The sequence below is a fragment of the Miniopterus natalensis genome, chromosome 1, assembly GCF_054644295.1.
Source record: "Miniopterus natalensis isolate mMinNat1 chromosome 1, mMinNat1.hap1, whole genome shotgun sequence".
Lineage (NCBI taxonomy): Eukaryota > Metazoa > Chordata > Mammalia > Chiroptera > Miniopteridae > Miniopterus > Miniopterus natalensis.
The window spans coordinates 126,230,472-126,252,975 of record NC_142081.1 but is presented as its reverse complement, the minus strand read 5'-3'; the positions used below and the strand labels follow the sequence as shown (position 1 = coordinate 126,252,975).

Genomic DNA, 22,504 nt, shown 5'->3' with positions numbered 1-22,504 from the left:
CTTAGGATCCAGGCGAACAGGGTTCGATTCCCGGTCAGGGCACATGCCTGGGTTGTGGGCTCGATCCCCAGTTGGAGGCGTGCAGGAGGCAGCCGATTAATGACTCTCTCATCATTGATGTTTCTCTCTCTCTCTCTCCCTCTCCTTTCCTCTCTCTGAAATAAAGATATATATTTTTAAAAAATCATATGTCTTATAAAGGACTTGTATCCAGAATATAGTAAGAATTCTTACTATGAAATAATAAAACAACACAATTTTAAGTGAGCAAAAGATCTGAATAGACATTTCACCAAAGAAGACATACTAATGGCCCATAGCACATAAAAGGATGGTCAAAATCATTAGCTATTAGAGAAATACAAATTAAAGCCACAATGAGATATCACTTTATACTCACTAGAATGGCTATAATAAAAAAAATACAAAATATAACAAGTATTGACGAGGATATGAGAAATCTGAACATAAAATGGTGCACTTTGGAAAACAGTATGAAAGTTTCTCAAAAAGTTAAACATAAACTTACCATAAAAGCCAGCAACAGCACTCCCAGCTATCTGCCCATGGGAAATGAAAACATGTCCACGCAAAGCTCTGCACACAAACAGTCACAGCAGCATGTGAAAACAGTCCAATGTCTATCGGCTGGTGAGTGAATAAATGAATTATGACACAGCCACACAATGGAATACTATTCAACAAAAGGAAAGTGCTGTACCCGCTACAGCGTGGACAAACCTCACAACATTATGCTAAGTGTGAGAGACGCAAAAATAAACCACATGTTGTCTGATTCCATTTTTATGGCATGTCCAGAAAAGGGAAATCTGAACAATAAAGTGGGTTGGGGTTGCCTGAGGCTGGGGGCAGGAATGGAGAGGGAGTGCAAATGGGCACAAGAGATCTTTTTGAGGGGATGGAAATGTTCTAAAATTAGGCACAGCTCTGTAAATTTACTAAAAAAATCACTGAAGTGTATGCTTAAATGGGTAAAATGTTATGGAGGGGACATTACGCCTCCTTAAAGTTTTTTTTTTGGGGGGGGGGACACAGGTTCTAGATTCAGACCACTTGGATTCAAGTGACCACTGTGTCACTAAGTTACTTCAACTGATCTGTGCCTTAGTTTTCTCATTGTTAACTGGGAATTACAGTATAACATACACCACAGAGTTGTGAGAATTAACTGAGTTAATATGGGTAAAATGCTTAAGCACAGGCTAGGCACTAGTAAGTATTCAGTAATATTAGCTACCTTTCTTATTATGATGATGATGACATTCAAGCAATTATCAAGTCTTGCCCATTTTATTTTGTAATTAGACTTCTAGTTAATCACTTTTTCTTTGGTACTTCCCCGGCCTTAAGTTCTGTACCACCTTTAGAGAGACACTTGCCGCAGTCTTCCCCACTTCGTCTAGGCCTGTTCCTGCACATCTGGCCTCCACAGCTTCTAGGGACCACACAGGTAAATGTAAACGTAACCATGGAAAAACCTACCTACAGGACCAAGTTCAACAGCACACAAGGCCCTCTAAAATTTGGTCTCTCTGTGGAGCGTGACACCCACACATCAAAGTGGCAAACTTTTCCCCAAAGACCATGTAGTTGCTCATGCCATTCCCGTGGAGAAATGCCCCTTTCCCCTCCCTATTTTCTATCCATTCAAGAATCCTCTTAGGCTCAGCTGAGGCAGCTCTCCATAAACTTTGCCAGCCCTCTTGAGCTGTGGCCTTCTGTGCCTGTAGTAATCACCCATGCAGGTATCCCAACACCAAGTGAAGACACAGATTGTAGAACATGTCTCTGATACTGAAACATGAGTCTAGCACAGTCCCTAGAACCACCAGTCCACTGTAGGTACTCAATAAAGTGTTGACTGGTTGGTCAAGCGAGTACCCAGACTAAGAAGCATTCCCTCAGCTCCGCATAGGGAACATGCACATAGGCTTCCGAACAATGTAGGCCTTTTTTAACGTCACTTGAGGAAAACAACAGAGGTTGTCTAGGGAAATGGAAATCTTAACAAGGCTCCAGCTTTTTTGCACAACTGTTGTAAGCACTAATGAGAGACTGCACAAGGTCATGCTACTTTCCATTGGAAGCCATATATACTTCCTACAACAGTCAGTTCATCAAAATTTACAGATTGCTGATAATGTTAATTTTTTCGGTGGAATTTTTCCTAACTTACCTGAAATCAGTATTTATAAACTCAGACTGATTTGTTAAGAATTTTTGGGACAGCTCATAGTGGGAATATAAGACAATCAACTTCAGAGGGATGTTTTGGGGGGCGGGCGACGGCTTAATTGACAGCATGGGAGAAAATTTAATTATCTAAAACCTAGGATCCACCCCAGCCATTCTGACTTAAGGGGCTGAGGGTAGGAACCAAGGAGAACATTTTTTAAAAGTTCCCCAGTAATTCTAAAAAGCGGCAGGGGTTGATATCCACTCCGATGAAATCTAAAATTTGTTCCTTTCTCAGTGTTCTTACCTATAAAATGGTGACACTTATCCTTAGATTTATGGTTAACTGAAAATCTTTCTGAAAGTACAAATCATAAATAAATTTTAAATAGAATCCTTCTTCCTAATCACAATACCTTGGGTTGTTGTAAAAGTAAAGTTTGACTTATTAAAATCACCTTGTCAATAAGCATTAATATCCATATTAGAAATGGACATTTACTATCCATTAAAGGACAATTAAAACAAAGAAACAGATCTTAAAACCATAATCTTAACCCACGATTAAGTGCATATAAAAAAAGAGTGAGTATTAAAGGTAACCGAGAATACTAATATTTCCAGAGATTAAGCTTAGGTCCTCTGTGAATAAATCCCTACTTATGGACAAGGCATGTTTTCCTCTAAACATGAAAATAAGAGATCTCAGCAAAGTTTTAATGAGGTACTGTTTTTGTGCCTGAATTATAATGGGCCCTGAGGGAGAGATGTGAGATAACTGCAGACATGAAACACAATTTCAAAGTTACACTAAGTATGGCATAAAATTTAGTATTAGAATCTTCTTAAAATGGAAAAATTAAAACAATCATATCACATTCTGTAAACATCCATTTTTCTTCTCCAGAAATGTCCTATGGACTAAATCTCTTAGTTTTTTTCAAGAAACACTCTTTGATGCTGAAGGGTTTCAGGGCGTGCTACCCCAAAATATGCCACTTTGGCATACAGAAGATTTTGAGCTGAAGGCATGTGAGTTCCTGAAATCCCTTATCTGCCTAAAGCAGAACCTTCCCAAAGAACTCAATAGTCATAAATCCCCTCCCTGGGCAACTCTACTCTCTTCTGGCACCACACCCAGGCTTGTCACAAACTATCATATCTCCCCATCTATTTTTCCCAAAGGTCTAGTTATTTTCCAAAGTCATTTACTTTTCCGTAAGTGCCTTTCTCCCCATCCCTTCCCCACTTGTATCTAAACCCCACATGCGCCCTCCTTAGAGATACTCATCACTGGATCTTCCCATTTGAGCGCAGGATGCACGTCAATAAACTTGTTTTTCTCTTGTTCATCTATCTTTTGTCAGTCCAATTTACAGGGCCTGGCCAGAGAATTTAGAAAGGTAGACAGAAAAATATTTTTTTCCTCCCCTACAATAATTTGATATCTAATTTTACATATATCTACCAGCTTTAAAAAGCTGTCATTAAAAATATATACACTATTAAAAAAAGCAAGCACCTGAGTCAAAGTTTTAAAACTCTTTGAGACTCTGGGCCTAGTTTCTTTAACTTTTCAAACTAAGTATTATGAAAATAAAAACTATACCAAAGTGCTTAGTGTTTTAGGCAAAACTGCTATGAAGACTGTAACAAAATATTTACACCAAGTACATGCAGTTACAGAGTAAAGTCAGTCTCCACATCATAAAAATTCTTACCAAATGTTTTTCATAAATATATTTTAACCCGCTTTACCAATATTATTTCATCTTTTACCATTATTTCATTATTTATCTTTATTAAAAGATAAATTTGAAAGCGTGAAATTGTATGGTGGCAAAGTAACTTCAAATTAAATTTTCCTACTTAAAAAACTGACATAGAGAGCTACACGTTATAATGGGGAAGACTAGAAATAATATCTTATTGCTATTAATAATGGCAGGTTATATAAAATAAAGGAAAGGTGCTGTAGTTCTAAACACATACTACTGGGAATTAATAAAGCATATAACAGAACTTGATGTACGTAAAGTCACGTGGGCAAACACTGGCAGTATCCACTTCATTAGAAGAAAATTAGCTTTAGAAGGGTCAGGGATGCAGCACTTCTGCCTTATGAAAAAAGCACATAAAAGACACAAAACAAAATATATGTATTACTTTTAGCATGTTAAAAACAATCACATCAAAAAAAGTATACAGATAAAAAAATGTCAAAGATGACATAAGAAAATAGTGTGTGTGTATACATATTTTGCATACATATATATATATAAATCTACAGTATTTGCCACTGTTGATATATATATTTTGAAGCAGCTCAGGCGCTGCTATCATGAACTAAATTGTACAGCTTGATTTATTACAAGTCACAGAATCATGGTTTAAAAATTAGAATATCCCCAGCTATATTTTTATGTACATATATATCTAAGCTTCACATGATCTGAATCAAGAGCCCAGTGATGTCAGGATTTCGTCTGAGCTTCAGTATAGTGCTTACCTGCTAATACACTGAATTTGTTTTGCCATTTAATAACATCACTACCAAGGTGATTAAAATTACATTAGACTCATATACATAAAAAAATTGTCACATTCACTAGCTAAACAAATGTTACTTTCAGTTTAAAAGACATACTTCTGTACCTTGAAAGCTTAAAGCCACAACTTGTAACAAGAGCCCTCAACGTTAGGTTTTCTACTCTACTGTTCAAATGTGAGCCAAGTAATGCTGAAAACAAGCTCTCCAATTAAACACAAAGTCATACTTTCTTGGCATGCTCCGAACTTTGTGTTTTGGTAACTGTAGTGTAAATAGAATATTTTTAAAGACATTGCTAATTTTTTTTAACATGGACCCAAATTTTTGTCCCTGAAAAAATGATCTTTGAAATTATGAAAGTCACGCTATTTAAAAGGCCATAATTCAGATCATTTTTTACAATTTTACACGCTGATAATTAAATGGCCTATGCGGCAGCAATATCCATTGACTACATTCTTTAAAGAGAAGAGTGCCAGGAAAAAGATCACGTAAATGAACCCCCAGCCCTTTGTAGTGAGGCCCTGCAGGAAGTCAGGGGCAGCAGTAAGAAGTAACCATATTGTTAATCCTGCTTTCAAAGGAATTTCCAAGAAGTGTGTTCTGCCACCCAACGGGACCTTAACACCTCTCCTGCTGGCATCACAGGAGAGCGGCCGCCTGTGCACAGCATTTCCTGTGCACCCGGCAGGAACATTCTGCTCTGAGCTTCGGAAGGCAGACCAGAGCAAGGGCACAGAGGCACGAACATAATCTCAGTGCCCACGGACACGCTGAGCCTGCGCCTCTGGCCATACACTTACTTTCGCTGCCACAATTTTTAAGCACCATTAAGTGGTTAGCCTTCCTCTCCCATGTCTTCCATTTTCAGACAGAAAGAAAATGGCAGCAAGTGAATGAGAAAAATGAGTATTCCATGAGATCTGAGTTAATCAACTCAAGGCATATCCTTAAGTCAGTTTATGATCTGGGTTAAAAATATGAGGGAAGAAAAACTTGTCTAAAAGACCAGTTAAAGAAAAGGAGAATAAATTATTCCATGGATCTAGATTAAAAGCAGTTTTTTTAATGTTTCATTAGTTCTGTGTTCAAGTGTGTACGTAGATATGCCTATATCTATTAAAAGACACATACACTACATAGAGCCTTAAAAATATCTACTCTACACGGACAAATTTTCAGTGCTTTGTAACATTACTCAAAATAAAATAGGCTAATAGGGTAAAAATGTTCAGGTTTTGAGAAAACTATAAATGGAACTGAATAATGAATACTTATTTTGTGTGCATCCCTAAATGCTATTGCTACGTTTCCATGGTAAGTTAATAGGTTCAGTGATGATGCAATTTAAAATGCTCATCTTAAGCAGCATCTAAGTGGGGATGAAAACACTCCCATCTATTCTTATTACTAACATACATGAGAATTGTGCGAGTTGTTACAATGGTGTAAAATACTGCTTTGGCAATTATAAACATAGCAATGTAGGTTCCAGGCAGCTTCTATCCTCTTGTCTTCAGCAGGTAGAGGTGAATTCTCACAGCAATACCGATTCTTGAACAGAAAGTCCATCCCGGTTTCTGTAGTGATACACTGGACCCGAGGGCCCTGAATACTGATACCCAGAGGAACTGGCACCTTCTACAGCTGGGGAAGTTCTATACCGCACTGGACTATCCACGGAAACTGGGGGGAGGCTATGGTCCTGATAGGGTACATGTTGAAAGGCGGAATATTTTGTTAAATTGCTTAAGTGGCTACGGTTAGCATCTCGAGTCCACGACTGTTCAGGCATCTCAGGTCTATATGTGTAACTGACTTCTGACAATTTTCTGTTATCTGGCAAATAATCCACTGGAGGAATGATGAATTTTCCATTCTTTGGTGACCCTGAATTGCCCAAATATCCCCCAGCACCAATATCAATGGGAAGAACTTCTATTCGACTAGATGGTAGGACAAGAGGAGTTGGGCGGCTGTGAGGTTTCTCTGGAGAAACATCGATGGAAAGAGTGGAACCATAAGGTCTCCTGGAAGGATTCATTGGAGCCCCATGGCTAAACTGTGGAGACACAAAGCTGCTGTTAGAGATGTGCTTTGGAGAATTTCCATGGTAAATAGGGGGATTGCTGTAAGATGGGGGGTGCACCGTCCCGCAATCTTCCCCATCTAACTGAGCTGGATATTTTACATAACTTGGAGGCTGTACTTTAAAGGTAAACTTGTTTGATACTTTTGAAGGACTGGAACTTGGCTCAGCATGCTTTCGTGGACCGTGGGAGTAAACAATATTCCTTGGACTCTGAGAATAAGCCCTTTCTAGTGCCTCTTCAACAGACATGCCATTTTCATTTTCAGGTACATTATCATACTGCGATGCGTTCGAGCCCCGTTTCCCGTCATCGGCATCCCAGACCTTCATCTTCTGCCTTGCATTTGACATCCGAGGATCAGCAGAACTTGGGATGGTGACAGTAAGTGTGGGGTGCGCAAACCGACTTCTGCCTTCAATGGCATATTTGGCAGTTCTTTCAATAGCTGAAACATCTGATGGTTTATTCCATTTGGGCATAAATTCCTTCTTGATATTTGAAATAGCATTGCTATTTTGGTTAGCAGCTGCATGGTCGTATTGCCTGGCATTGTCTTGGGGACCTGATGAAATTTTTCTTTGAAAATCTGCCTCATCTTTAAGCTTTTTACTGTCCTCCTCCTCTGATTTCTGTCGTGGCTGCCTCACTCCTTCTGGTGTACCAGGTCTATTTTGATGGTGAGGGGAATGCTCTGTTTTTCTATGAGGCGATGAGCCACTCTCTCTTCTGTTCTTATGGGGACTTGACCTGCCAACACTTTGTCCATTGCTCAGGTGACTAATGCCAGCAGACTGAGGTTCAGGTGGAAGCTGTCCCAAAGGTTTCTTCGGAAATTCATCCTCTTTACCTAAAGTAAAAGATAAATTCATAAGTAACAAATACATAAGTAACTATTATCAAATATAAGACTCGCACTATGAATAAATGTATACTTTCCATAAGTGCATTCATACACATACACACAGAACCAGAGTGGTTTAAGAGGAGCATTTTTAGAGAGACTGATAGTAAAACATACCAAAATTCTGAATCTTATTAGGCAATGTACAGGCGGGAATATTTTATAACCTTATGAGTAAGGTTCACAAAATTGTGTAACATGATTCTTATGTTTTGTCAAGACATGAGAATACATGCTTTTCCAAGAATGCAAGGCTAATAGTCTCCTTTCTGTTCCTAAGACAATCCTGCAGATCAGCTGTTCAATGTCTTACTGTTACACCTTCACTTTAGTTTTCCTCAACTAAACGGTATTGAAATCTCAGTAAGATTTTTCTTATCGACTTCAAGCAGATCTGCCAAATTTAAAAGCCAACTGTGATCTAAAGTTATGCCCAAATAGCTTATTATTATAATTAGTAAGTACCTTTCACACTACAACAGCATGATAAAAATAAATAGCACACTCTCTACTTTAAAGCTAATATTCTAAAGCAAAAAAAAAAAAAAAAGAAAGAAAAAGAAAAAAGAAAGGAACTCATGTTGAATACTTTTAGGTTTTATATATTATTTTATTATTTTTGTAAGCAATATTCTTAAACACCGTTTCTCTTTGGTTCCTCTCAGTGCTCTTCTTCCTCAAAGCTGCAGTCTTCTATGGTGGTGGTGATGACAGTGATGCCAGCAATTCTCTCTCAGCTTGAGCTCCAGATCACACTTTATGTAGGAACTTCTCAAAGTCACCTGCAACTTCATAAGGCTTTTTTGGTAGCCTTTGCTTAGAGTGTACCAAGCTCCTTGTCAATTCCTTCCTGCCACTATCTTAGGAGTTTTATTTCTTCATTAGTTCTGTGCATATCTCAGTCTTGCTGTGGCCTCTTCTGTAACTCCTTGGTTATAAGACTTCTCTTCAGCCAGTCTTCAGTTGGTTATTCAGGATGGCTGTTCTATATTTTAGTTTTAATTACAGTTTGGTCCTGGAAGAAGATGAATGTAGCTTCCACCTACTCTGCAGCCATCTTGGATCGAGAGTTTTATGTTTTAAATAACTAACATCAGAAAATAAGGAATTAAAAAAAGGTGCAATAAGTTTGCCATTTAGCAAACAGTGTTTAAAGATGATCTATTATAATATGAATATCCAATAAATATCTTGAAAAAACAAGATTTCACTTGTAAAAATTTCATGATTTAACATATGTTTTTCACCAGTTATTACAAAATAATATATTCTCGTTTAAAAATAAGTTGCTGCTCGCTTCAAATATCCACCTGTCATCCATCCAACAAAGAGTTTTTGAGTAAGCTCTGCCTCAGGACTGTGCTAAGCATGAGGACATTAGTAGTGAGTAGGTAGATCTGGTCTTTGTTTTCATGTAACTCATTTCTTGATGAGGATATTTTTGTTTTTTACCCACATACCATAATTTTCTTCAAGACATTTGAAAAAATATTCAGTGAGTTTTCCTTTGGGAGGGGAGGAAGCAGAGAATGATGAAGAAACAATATCCTTTAAACAGTTAAGTTACCAGAATCAATAAGCTAAAAATAACCTTTGTGCTCTTCTAATTTGGTGGTTTTTAAACACTTTAGAACGACTTTTTTTTCCAAACCAAATTTCATATGAAACCTCAGTATGTAAAGAAAATATAAACACAGGTGCTCTAGTTAAAATGGAGGGGCTCAGAGTGCCTCCCATCACCCCTTTTTCCATTTCCCTCAGCTGGGCAGCTTCTCAGACCCCTGGGGTTCCGGAGCTTTGTAGTCTTGCCTGCATTTGATAGACAGGAAAGCATAGTCTCAGAGAAGCCAAGTGATCTCAGTGGCAGAAACAGAATGAGAACCAGAACCCAGCATTTTCACTCTCAGCCACTGTTTTCTTCCACTACGCCACGTTCATTAAACTCCAGAGAAACTCTTTGATGGTTTTAACCAAATTTAACTTTACTTTTGACAATATTTGTGCAAGCTCTTTATTTTATACCTTTCAAAACACACCAAACATTAGAATTGGAAACAGTTTGTTTTACTCATTCACCCATTCCACAAATACATACCCATCGAGCAACTACTACAGATGAGGCACCGCTCTGGGTGCTGGCAATGCACGGACGAAATGGGGTGAAGCCCTGCCCTATGGAGCTGCTATGCCAGTTGTACAGGGCTGTAAGGACAGTAATTTGGGGTGGGGCAGGACATACAGGGAAGCGTCCCAGCGGGAACAAAGGTGCTCTGTGCCTAGCGTGGGAGAAAGGTGGACAATGGTGGACAAGGTCAGAGGACCAGAGGAGTCACATCACATAGGGCCTTGAAGACACAGTAAGAACTCTGGATTCATTTACTTTTTTTCTGAGTTAGCTACAAATTACTGAAGGCTTTTCAGCACGAGAGCACCATGATCTGATGTCTATCTTATAAAGTTCACTTTGAATGGTGGGTTGGACTTAAAGACTGTATAATAATTAATGAAGATAATAATAATAGTACTAGCTAATACTCACTGAGCCTTTATATGTCAACACTGCTCAAAAGCTATACATACAGTGTCAGCAACAGGCTTATAACATATAGCTCACCACTATTATTCTCATTGTATAGATGAGAAAACTGAGGCAGCAGTGAACTTGACCAAGGGCTCACAGCCAGCCAGGGGCAGGTGGAGAATTCAAGCCCAGAGCTGACTCCAGAGCCTTCACTCTTTACACCTACACTACAGTGTGGGGAGGCAGTGAGAAGAGGCTGTTCTAGGATATGTTTTAAGGCAGAGCAGAGACATTTGCTCCTGCATCAGGTGTGACCTGTGAGTGATGAGCAGGGTAAGGCACGGCTCCTGGTTTGAAGACAGAACAGACAGGTGCTATTCAGTAATGGTCAGCATAGCCAATTTTCTGTGTCTTTTCATAATAAAGACATTTTATGGTATGTAGACAAATTATTTCAAGTGATAGTCTTAATTTTAAAATGCTTGTCATGAAAAAAGTTTTCTTTGTTCATGAACGCTGCATGTAAAATAATCTGAAGTATTCCAGTTCTGTTCTGACTAGTCTCATAGGAAATACCTGGAATTAGGCAAGAGAGGTGACTCAAAGACAGCCCACATCAAGAACTTTCACAAGTAGTTATTCAGCCCAGCTGGTTAAAAACTAGCAATAAAAGTGAATATCTGCCCGGCCGGCGTGGCTCAGCAGTTGAGCATTGACCTACGATCCAAAAGATCGAGATTGGATTCCCAGTCAGGACACATGCCCAGGTTTCGGGCTCGATCCCCAGCAGGGGATGTGTAGGAGGCAGCCAATCAATGACTCTCTCTCATCATTGATGTATCTCTCTCTCTTCCCCTCTCCCTTCCTCTCTCTGAAATCAATAAAAGCATATTTAAAAAAACATACACAGAAAATCTATCTAGTGTCCCCAAAAAGTTTTTATCAGCTCTACAAATAGTGATCCATTTAGTTCCAGATAAATATATTAATTCCTTCCTCCCTGTAGGCAACTGACCCCAACAAACACAAATCATCAAGAAGATATAAAGACCTATGTAACAGAAAAACTGAATTTATGAATTTTCATTTAGTCCCCACTCAGACTATTTTCTAAAGACACACAACTTAGTTATTTGAATGACTAATTCAATGGCTGGTTGATATTCTATCAGATAATAATATCAGCCAATTGTCAAAACTCTCTTTTCAGGTTGGTGAGTAGGAATCTAATAAAAAACATAACCATTAAAAAGAGAAGTAAAACAGTGGCAACCAGAGAGTGGTTAATTCATGCCTGCAGATGTGCTGTTCCAGGGACAAAATTGGATTAGCTGTAGTGATCTTCATGCTGAGCCCTTTAAGCTGCCCCACTTCTCCAGCACTCAGTGGCTTTCAGCAGCCTGCAGAGAGAGCCTCGTTCATAGGAAATAATTTTAAATATTTAAAATTTTCTCCATAGCAGTATTAAAAAAAAAAAAAAGGAACTGCTGTTGCCACTTGCACATGTCTCCCTAGAACATCAATCTGTCAGTGAAAGCCCTGAATGTTCCTCTTAGCGCACACTGTGGCTACTCAGAGCCTGTTTTTCAATCTATATCAATTCACAACTTATGAAACCAAATCCACTTGAAACTGGTATTTTTCAAAGGTTAGCTACCTACTGTAGACTGAATGTCTGTGGTCCACTCCCACCCCAAATTCATATGTTGAAACTCCCCAATGTAACCCCATTATAATGGTATTTGGAGGTGGAGCTTGGGAGGTAATTAGGTCATAAGGGTAGAGACCTCAGGATGGAATTAGCATGCTACCCCCCCCTCCAGGGTGGAGTACAGATGGGGCCACAAAGAGAAGTGTGAGCTGCCCAGTTTTTACCTCCCCCTCTGCAAAGGCTTCTAAAAAAGTAGCCATGTTGCACCACAGGGACCTCAGTCCTCCAGGTCCTCTGAGTTGTGGTCAATAGTGGAATGAAGAGAGGCCTCTGGCAGAGCAGGAGAAACACCAGTTGGAAGAGAAGTGGTCAGAGAGGGAGCTCTGGACCACATGGGGATAGCCCATCTCTTTCTGCCATCAAACCTTCCCAAGTACATCACAGAGAGGTGACACCTAAGAGGGAAGGAAGACTGTTCCTTGATTAATATGTGTGGAGTCCTGGACAGCGCCTGGCACAGAGGGGCCCTCAGTAAAGAGCTGCAGAGTCTGGGTCCCATGGGGTGGACTTGATGATGGAGTTGGAGATGATCCACTGGACAACAAATTCGTGTTTTTTCTCTTCAGCAGGGTCTCTGCTTAAAAACCACCTCATTGTTATGGCTGAATTCTGTCCCCTCAGAATTCACATGTTGAAGCCCTAGTCCCTGGTAACTCAAAATGTGACTACATTTGGAAGTAAGGCCTTGACTGAGGTAATAAGGCTTTGGAGTGTGCCTCTAATCCAATATGACTGATGTCCTTATAAGAAGAGGCCATTAGGACACAGAAAGAAACAGAGACAACCATGTGAAGATGGCCATCTAAAGCCAAGGAGAGAAGAATCTAATCCTGCCAACACTTTGATCTTGGACTTCCAAGCCTCTAGAATTGTGAGAAAATAAATTTCCATTGTTTAAGTCACCCATTCTGTGGCATTTTAGTTATAGCACCCTGAACTGACTATGTCACTACCCTTAGGTCTACATCCTAGATCTAAAAGCTGACTTGCTTTATTAAGCAGACAATTTACAGATTTTTCTGTTAGTAAAAAGTTGCATATTTCATTATTTACAATCATCTACTTTTATGGTCCTAGTATATTTTCAATGCCTACAACTATAGTAATTAAAATTTACTTTACATACCACAGCAAAAAGGCAATTGAACAGAACAAATGTGGAAGGTAGACACAAGCAGTACCAGGTCCACAGGGGTAACTAACATTCCATTACTTTGCAGATTCCTGTGTGCTGGTTTCTATGTCTTGGAGTCACCAACTTATTGCTAGGAACAATCAGTTTGGGGTTGGCTTCCATAGCATTTTCCACAGACGTCAGCCATAGCTGCTTAGTGACACTGATGAAGATAAAAGGGCATCCTTGTAAACGTGGTACCCAGAATTTAAGCAAGTCTAGGTCTGGACTAACCGAAGCAGAGTAGAATAGGGTATAAGAAGGAACCAATGAAAGGGAAGAGATTTTTAAAAAACACTTTAAAGTGGGAGTGGAAGGAAGAAAGTGGGGCGGAAAGAGGACTTAGGGGGAAACTGAACATCTTTGGGGAAATAATGCCACTTCACATACTGTTCTTATTCTAGTGTCCACAGGTTTTTCCTTCTGAAACCTTTGGATATATAAAGGGCACACATCAGTAAAAACTAACTGGACACAGTAAAATGTAGGATGGGGCATGGATTTTTCAGGAAAAACAATAGAAGAACTGAGATGGAAGTAATGGAGAGAACTGAGGTGATAATTTCACGCATGAAACAAAATGGAAAGGTACGTATCATACCTACGTGGGAGATTTAATTTTTCATCATAAACGGTAAGAAGAGTATTCACCTTACACTTAACACTATTTTATATTCAAGTCAATAGAGAAATTTCTCTAAGGAAGAGACATTAATATTCTATGCATATACACATCATATTAGAATAATAAGAAAAATTTAACACGTTCCACTTACTGAATAGGCAAGAGGCCAAAATCCACACTGGGGGAAAAAATTCTGTCACTGTTCTAAAATATCCAAAAGGCAGCATCTTAAAGTTCTTTCATGCAACACATTTCCCTTCCCCCTAGTAGACAAAAACCTACTTAGAGTGACTTCTTTTGTACTCTTTCCTACAATATCTAAAGGAATAGCAGAATTATGTGTAAGGTGTTACAAAATGCCCATTCATTGATGTATAATAAATACAAATTAGAGTAATGACACACTGTTCCATATACACACTACAGAAACAGAATGGTTACAAATACCCAAGATCTGCAAAGCTAAGAAACTAGATATAGAAGGATTCGGAGAAAAAAAATCCAATGCAAACAAAATGACACTGTATCTAATTAATTCCTAAACAGCAATCTCTCATTAGGAACTAGGACCCTGTAAGAGGTATGTGGTGAATACCTCAGACGTACAAAGACATTTACAGAGAATGGTCCTTTGCCCCCATAAAGATTTTCAGTAAGCATGGAAGAAGGTAAAGCAATATGAAAGAGGCAGTAGACAGCAATGTAAGAAAGAGCCTCCTAAAATGTAAGTGCTTACAAAATCCAGCTCCTTCCCATTATAAAGACAGTAATGCCAGTTAGGCCAGGAGGCCTTGCATGATAGGGTGAGGATATGCACAGGTCCAGGGCCAGACCGCAGTGCTGGAATTTGCTTAATGTAAAACAGTGTCGGGCCACATCTACTTTCTGTAGTGATTGGTGACTAGAGAGCATGCTAAAGACTAACAAGTGGAACTAATCCATGGCTCATGGTCCTGTATCAACATCTATCTTCCATAGATATCCGTGGGCTGATAACAGTGGTGTGTTATGCCATGTACAAGTTACTCCCATAACTGACCCAACACCTCTGAACAGTGTAAAACTCTACATACTTTACTGGCACTTCAGTGAAGGTCCTGAGGGCCCCTCAGGACAACTTCGTCTGTGGAGGGCTGTGTCTCTCAAATTGAGGAGAAAGAGTGAGAAGCGGTGGAAAGTGACCAGAGAGGAAAAGAGGAGAAGAGAGGAGAGGAGGGGCAATCATGGTAGGTGAACACTGGAGAGGACCAGAAGGAGAAGGAAGGAGAGCAGAAGGCAATGGGCATTGGGAAGGCAGAAAATGGAGACAGCCACAGGGAACCTATGAGCAAGCGTGTGCCTTCCAAAAGCAGGTTGTAACTCCCGCGTCTGAGTGGGGACACGCTCGTGTTATACCAGGCAGGGCAGAGGCCTTTCAACTCCAACAGCAGTACCAGCTCAAGGACTCTGTGCCTGGGCAATCTGATCTTTGCAAGCATGAAATTAGGAAGAAAATCTATAAAGGTGATTCTTTTTTTAAGATTAATTAATCAACTTTACTGAGCTGAAGATATACAGTGTAGATACTGTGAGAACAAATGCAATCACCAGCAATATCTTTGTATGCTAATGAATATTCTCCGCCTTTTTTCCACAAAAGTAGATCCAAATAAGTATTAAACATTACTGTATAGTCTCTTCATAGATCCGTCTTAACTTACTCAAACGAACATGTGCACCCGAGCACGCACGAGCGTGCGCACGCATGCACACACACACACACACACAGACACAGACACACACACACACACAGAGCTACACTTGGCCTTTGTTTAACTATCTCCTTTCATGCCTAAGTAACTGAGTGTAACTAAAAGATTGAAGCTTAATTGATGTCAAAACATATGGTTAAAAATAGGCAATAAGTATTCATATTTATTATCCATACTTTAATTCTAGAGTTCCCACTATAGCTCCAGAGTAAAGCTAAAGTTTTATTCTTCCCTCAAAACCACAGGAGTTTAAATGAAGAAGTACTGCTCTACTCCTTAAAGGGCAGGAAAGCATCACAATTCCCATTAGATATAATAGGGGATGCTTTTGTGAAAACACCACATTAATGATATTTTTCACTGTTGTTATCATACAAGTGGTGGGTATTTTTATGCCAGTGCCAACAATTACGATATTCCACTCAAAAAAGGGAGATATAACTTGATATATTTCAGAATAAAGGCAAAAATATTTAATAGGGTTTTTTTAAGCCAACAAAAAGAATACTCTAGCCCTCCTTAAAATTATAAGGGAAAAAGAAGTCCTTCTAGGCTGGTCCACCTTTGATCTTACTCAGGTCTCTGTCACCACCCAGTGGAAACCATGCTCAACTACAAGCCTTGCAGATGAACTGCTTCAGAAGGCATTAACAGCTTTTTGCACCCAACAAGAGGTATATAATTACAGGAAAGTGCTCTAAGTGCTCTTTCTTGTGAGCAACATTTTACTTTTAAATTTCAACAATAGAATATATGTATCCTGACTATTCTAACAGTATTCAGTAAGAAATGGTGAAGGCCACTGTCAGGAAAATTATTCTGGGAGAGTCATCTCATTCCCTGCCAGATCAAATATTAAGTCCAATTGAATTTTAATTCACTGTCACAAAATTACTGATTTCAAATTTATATCTGAAAAACCAAATGGTTTTAATTCTGTTTACTGTACCATCAGCCAAAAGAATATTCAATTCAAACACTATTATAGCCTTCAACACGGTGATCAAAAGAGTACAGTTTGCTTTCTAAATTATTAAAAATAATTATTTTTATTTTTAAAAATTGAAAAAAAATTACTGTAGTTAGGCTGTAGTTAGGGTCATAGGCTGAACTTTCCCCCAACCATCCATCAGATTAAACTTGAAATATAAGGGAAACAGAAAAAAAGACAATTATTTAAACACAGTTATCATTATAAACCTGGTTAATACCACATAAATTCAGTAGATTTTTGTGAAAAAGTTTTATTTTTAAAATCTGCATTTTGTTTCCTAGCATTTCAATTCATACACATATACTTAAAAATTTTTGAACATATGTGATTAGCACTGGTTTCTAATATATAAACAAAAGTGAAAACATACTCAAACTCTCAAAAAGTGGGACAGAGGTTTCTTTTTTTAAAAACTAACAATAAAATTGACTTGTTTGTGTGTGTGTGTATGCAATCAAGATACAAAACAAATCCATCACCTCAAAAAACTTCAGTAATGCATTTTGTCCTTTGTATTTTTTTATAATGGTAGTCAAAAACTTTGGAACATATGAAGAAAATTTTTGTACAATGAATTAACAAACTTAAAGAACTAGGTTTCCAGATTTGTAACTTTAGCAAACAAAATACTAATTTTAAAAACCTACACAATGCAGTGCATGAAAAATTATCCTTGAAGATATTAAAAATCAAGCAAACTTACACTGTCAAATACGTTATTCCAAAGGGCTGTTGAAAAAATAACTGATATGTGCATGTAAAGAAAGTATTTTGCAAGGAGTCATTATGAGACTCAAAAGTGGGCTGTTACTATTACTCTTTAAAAGTGGCCAGGAAGTGGGATGGATGGATGTAGGAAAACAAGCAGGCCAAGGAAGTCTTTTTTTTTTTTTTTAAATATATCTTTATTGATTTCAGAGAGAGGAAAGGAGAGGGGGGGAGAGAAAGGGGGGGGATAGAAACATCAATGATGAGAGAGTCATTGATCAACTAGCTGCCTCCTGCACGACCCCGACTGGGGATCGAACCCGCAACCTGGGCACGTGCCCTGACCAGGAATTGAACCCGATCGCCTGGATCCTAGGTCGACGCTCAACCGCTGAGCCACGCCCGCAAGGGAGTCTTATATGTCAAACTAAGGAGTTTGGATTTTCTCCCATAAGCACAGAAGCCTCTGAAGGGCTGGCTGTTCTACAAGCTCACTCTGGCTCAGCAAGGAAGCAAGCAACACTGGCTCCAGGGCTTCCCGTGCAGACGATGCAGCTCGGGTAGTGAGGATGGAGAGGAGGGGGGTGTTAGAGAGATATTAGGAATCAAAAGAAACACAGAACTTGATGACTAAATGCATTATAGCTAAATGGAAGGCTAGTACACGAGGGTAGCAGGGAGAAGATTTTGGATGACTAAGAGGATGCGCAAGTGCTGAGCATGTTATCCTGATAGGCAATGCAGAGGGAAAATGGGAAAAGGTCGGAGGTGGGGTGGGAATTTAGAGAGTAAGTTTGAAGCACCTGAGGGGCAGGTGGGTGAAGATGCCCATTTAAGGTATCAGTTAAGTGAGTCTAGAGCTCAGAAGTTCCAGCACAAAGACCTGGTGGTGGAGGTTCCAAGCTGGAAGTTTTGGAAGTGACAGCCACCTCAGGGAAATGAGAAAAGCACCCCAGGCAGTGTGCAGGATGAAAAGAAGGCAAGAATGCAGCTTCAGAGAGGCCACTGAAAAGATAAGCCCAAGAAAAGGAAGCCATGGAGGAAAAAGAGAAGGAATGGTTAAAGAGGGAGGGTGGGAGAAAGTGAAAACAGCAGTTATCTGAAGTGAGCCACAAAGAACTCCAATGATAATTCACACAAAGCCCTGCTGGGGCCAAGCACAAATGAACGTTTTCTTCCCATGTTCCAGTCAAAAATCTGGACACCATCAAAAAATACAAGGAGAAAATGTAACATTGAAGCTGGAAAAGTTTTTCTCTAGATAAAGAAAATAAAATTCCCAAATTACTCCAGGAAAAAAAGGACAAGTACCAGATCTAAAAGCAACGAAACACTTTCTTTCTTAAAAAGGTTCCTTCAGTTTCATACTTTTCTGATATCTAAAATAAAAGATAAACTTTAAAATGGCTCTCTCAATTATTCTAAGAGAATTTTTCTCTCAATTGTTCTATATAGGTCATAAGCTATAAGTTTGGGACAAATTTGCAGTCACAGGGATCAACACAGGCTTTCTAACCAGAATGACTTCCCTAAGTGACAAAATCTCTGCCAATGGTTTCATTTGAACAGAAGATAGCTGATGAGAACAAAGGGCTATTTCTGTCTAATAATCACTAGCCAATGGGGTATACAAGAAACCATCTGAGTCATTTTAATATTACACTTGTCAAAAGTACTTTTATTTAAACTGACATCTTCATAGTTGATTCACATGAAGAGGTGGAGAGCTAAAACTTTATAACTGCTTATACATGTTTATTAATCGTGGCCAAAAAAAGGGGATTATAGAGTTAATCAATAAAACAGAAAAATAACATAGAACAGAAATGGCTGGAAGTCAGATTAGCAACATAAAGATTAGCTTTATACGCTCACAATAAATAAAGACTAAGAAGACATACAGTGACATAAGGATAAAGTGTCAGCAAATTAGGAATAGAATGGAACACTTGTTGATAAAAGACATCTACAAAAAAGCTACATTCATTTATGTAAATGTATGTGTTTACATATAAATTTACACGTAAAAGCAAAGCAAAGGACTAGAACATGCCCCAAACTGCTGGCCAGCAGTCTGCTTTGAAGGGAAGAACAGAAGTCCAATGAAGTAATGGAAAGCCTTCATACATCACTCAGCATACGTCAATGACTGTCTAGAGTTCTTATGTGGATATATTTGTGTATTGTTTGTGTAATAAAACTGAGGAACAAGGGATTTTTAGGGTAAGCCAGAGATATCTTGTTGCACAAGGAAGTATTCAAAGACCACTAGAATGTTGGGTCAAAAGGACACAGGAATCAGTTTAAGGGAGATCCCACTGGCGAAATGTAGAACAATTTTAACAATGAAACAATAATAATCATATCTGATTGAAACATTTAGAATAAACCAAATTCCACTAATTCACAATGAGAAAGCAAATGAATAGGTCATTTGTTGCCGTTAGCGAGAATCAAGAACATCAACTCCTAATTTTGAAAATTGATAAAAACAATTAAGCATTTATTCTGCCTTTTCAGTAGGAAACACATTTTAAAGTAACCACAGAGCCCCTGTTGATAAAGGAGGGAAAACTCTGTTACAGAAGAAAGTCTGCTGATAAGTGTAAAAGGAAGAATCAAATTTAAAAATTGCTATTTTACAGCTGCTACGGAAATATCTGTTTTAGGCAAGAATTATCAATGAAAGGTAAAAACATCAAAGGAAAGATTAAAAGGAAATTGGATACTATACAGTGTCAAAACATTATGACATAGATTACTTGCTGAAAGTTTTGTAATTTTTAAAAAAGCCTTATTTGTAAAACAAGAGATCTGGTTATCACCTTTTACCCTGGGTTCAAACTGAGTATCACTATTATTAATAAAACTAGTCTTTATGCACCTCCTATTTAACCTGAATCTAATTAAACCTCTACATTTAATTTCTATCTTATAGAAAATATAGAGGCTAGAGGAATGAGTTAAATGTCTATAGGAAAGAAAAACTGGACTATTTCAGAATGTGGGACATTCCACAAGATAACAGGACTGATTTCTTCAACAAAGTGTCATTGACAAAGGAGAAAACTAAAAGGTAGGAATGGGAAGTGAGGAAGAGGCTGTTGCATATGAAGAGACTTAAGAAACATATCAAATACAAAGTGAAGTCCTTGGTCAAATCCTGGTGAAGAAAAATAGCTAAGACAGCTTTGGGTATTACTGAAAAAAATTCTAATATGGATTGGTTATAGGTTATACTTGGGATCTACGATGTCTTTATTTTCACTTTAAAACTGTTTAATAAGCTGGATGATGAATAAACAGAGAAAGGGATTCTTTTTTTTTCTCTTTTTTTTCTCTAACCTTTATCGGACGAAAGGGAACTTTAGTTCCCGGCAAAATGTAATTTAAATTGTAAATGTAATTTTTATATTTTTTAACATCAGTAACATATATTAAAAGATAACTTTAATAATAAACAATACATTTTCTTTATAACTGTTTTTACTTTTCATAAATAACTCAAAAAATAGATAAGATAGAGGCAAAAAAGTAAATGCCTGCAGAACTGAATTTAAATGCCGTCTTTTAAAGGTTAAATATATCTTTATTGATTTCAGAGAGAGGAAAGGAGAGGGAGAGAGAGAGAGACAAAAACATCAATGATGAGAGAGACATTGATCGAGCCCACAACCCGGGCATGTGCCCTGACCGGGAATACGAACCCCGATCGCCCGGATCCCAGGTCGACGCTCAACCGCTGAGCCACGCCCGGCTGGGCGAGAAAGGGATTCTTTAACATTTTTTCTAGTTTTGTGTATGTTTGAAAAGTTTTTTGCAAAGTCTTATACAAATACATTCAGAAACTGGAAGTGAACAGCTTTCTAAGAAAATATGGACGTCTCCCCTTATTTATGGGGAATATGTTCCAAGACCCCCAGTGGATGCCTGAAACTGCAGATAATACTGAACCCTATATATACTATGTTTTTTCCTATACATACATACCTATGATAAAGTTTAATTTATAAATAAGGCACATTCTGTGAAGGCAGCATTACCGTGACAACAAAGCCAAACAAAGATACTACAAGAAAACTACAGAACAATGTTCCTTATGAACACTGATGCAAAACTCCACAACAAAATACTAGCAAACTGAGTTGAGCAATATAGTAGTGGGATTATACAACATGACCAAGTGGAAGGTATTCCTGGAATGCAACGATAGTTCAACATACAAAAATTGATCAATCTAAAACACCACATTAAGAAAATGAAGGGGGGAAAAAAACACATGATCACCTCAATTGATGCAGAAAAAGTGTCTGACAAACTTTAACACTCTTTCATGATGAAAAACACTCAACAAATTAGGAAGAGAAGGAAACTACCTCAACATAATAAAGGCCATATATGAAAAACCCACAACGAATATATTCATTCGCAAAAGACTGAAAGCTCTTCCTCTGAGATCAGTAATAAGAAAGGGATGCCCATTCTCACCACTTCTAATCAACACAGTACCAGAAATTTTAGCCAGGGCACAGAGGCAAGAAAAATAAATAAAAGGCATCCAAATTGGAAAAAAAGAAGTAAAATTACCTCTGTTCACAGATGATATGATCTTATGTGTAGACAACTCTAAAGATTCCACACACAACAAAAATCTGTTAGAGCTAATAAACGAGTTCAGCAAAGTGGCAGGACACAAAGTCAACACACAAAAGTCAACTGTATTTCTATATACTAAAAATACACAATCTGAAAAGGAAATTACAAAACAATTCCACTTGCAATAGCATCAAACAGAATAAAATACTTAGGAATGAACTTAAAGAGGTGAAAGACATGTTCAATGAAAACTATAAAATACTGTTGAAAGAGACGAGCTAAGACATAAATAAATTAAATTCCATCCCACATTCATGAATCGGGAGACTTAATATTGTTAAGATGTCAATACCATCCAAAGTAATCTACAGATTTAATGCAATCTCTATCAAAACTCCAATAACATTTTTTGCAGAGCTAAAAAAAAACATCCTAAAATTTATATGGACTAAAACAATCTTGAAAAGCTTGAGGATGCACATTTTCTGATTTCAACACTCACTACAAAGCTATACTAGTCAAAATAAAGTGATACTAACATAAAGATATCCACTTTAAGACCAATGGAATGGAACAGAGAACCCAGAAGTATATCTTCACCTATATGGTAAAATGATTTTTGACAAGGATGGCAAGACCATTCAATGGAAAAGGGACAGTCTTTTCAACACATGTTGCTGGGA

The 22,504-nt window shown here is 38.1% G+C and overlaps 1 protein-coding gene across 4 annotated transcripts in view; it reads right to left on the bottom strand.

The window, feature by feature from the left end:
* Positions 1 to 3,813: 3,813 nt before the first annotated feature.
* Positions 3,814 to 22,504, bottom strand: part of USP6NL (USP6 N-terminal like) — a 167,639-nt gene continuing 148,948 nt past the window's right edge. For all 4 annotated transcript variants that reach the window (XM_087825699.1, XM_087825696.1, XM_087825703.1 and 1 more), the window contains one exon: positions 3,814 to 7,687. In XM_087825699.1, coding sequence (XP_087681825.1) covers positions 6,285 to 7,687 — 1,403 coding nt within the window. In that variant the 3' untranslated portion in view covers positions 3,814 to 6,284. The remainder of the gene's footprint in view (positions 7,688 to 22,504) is intronic.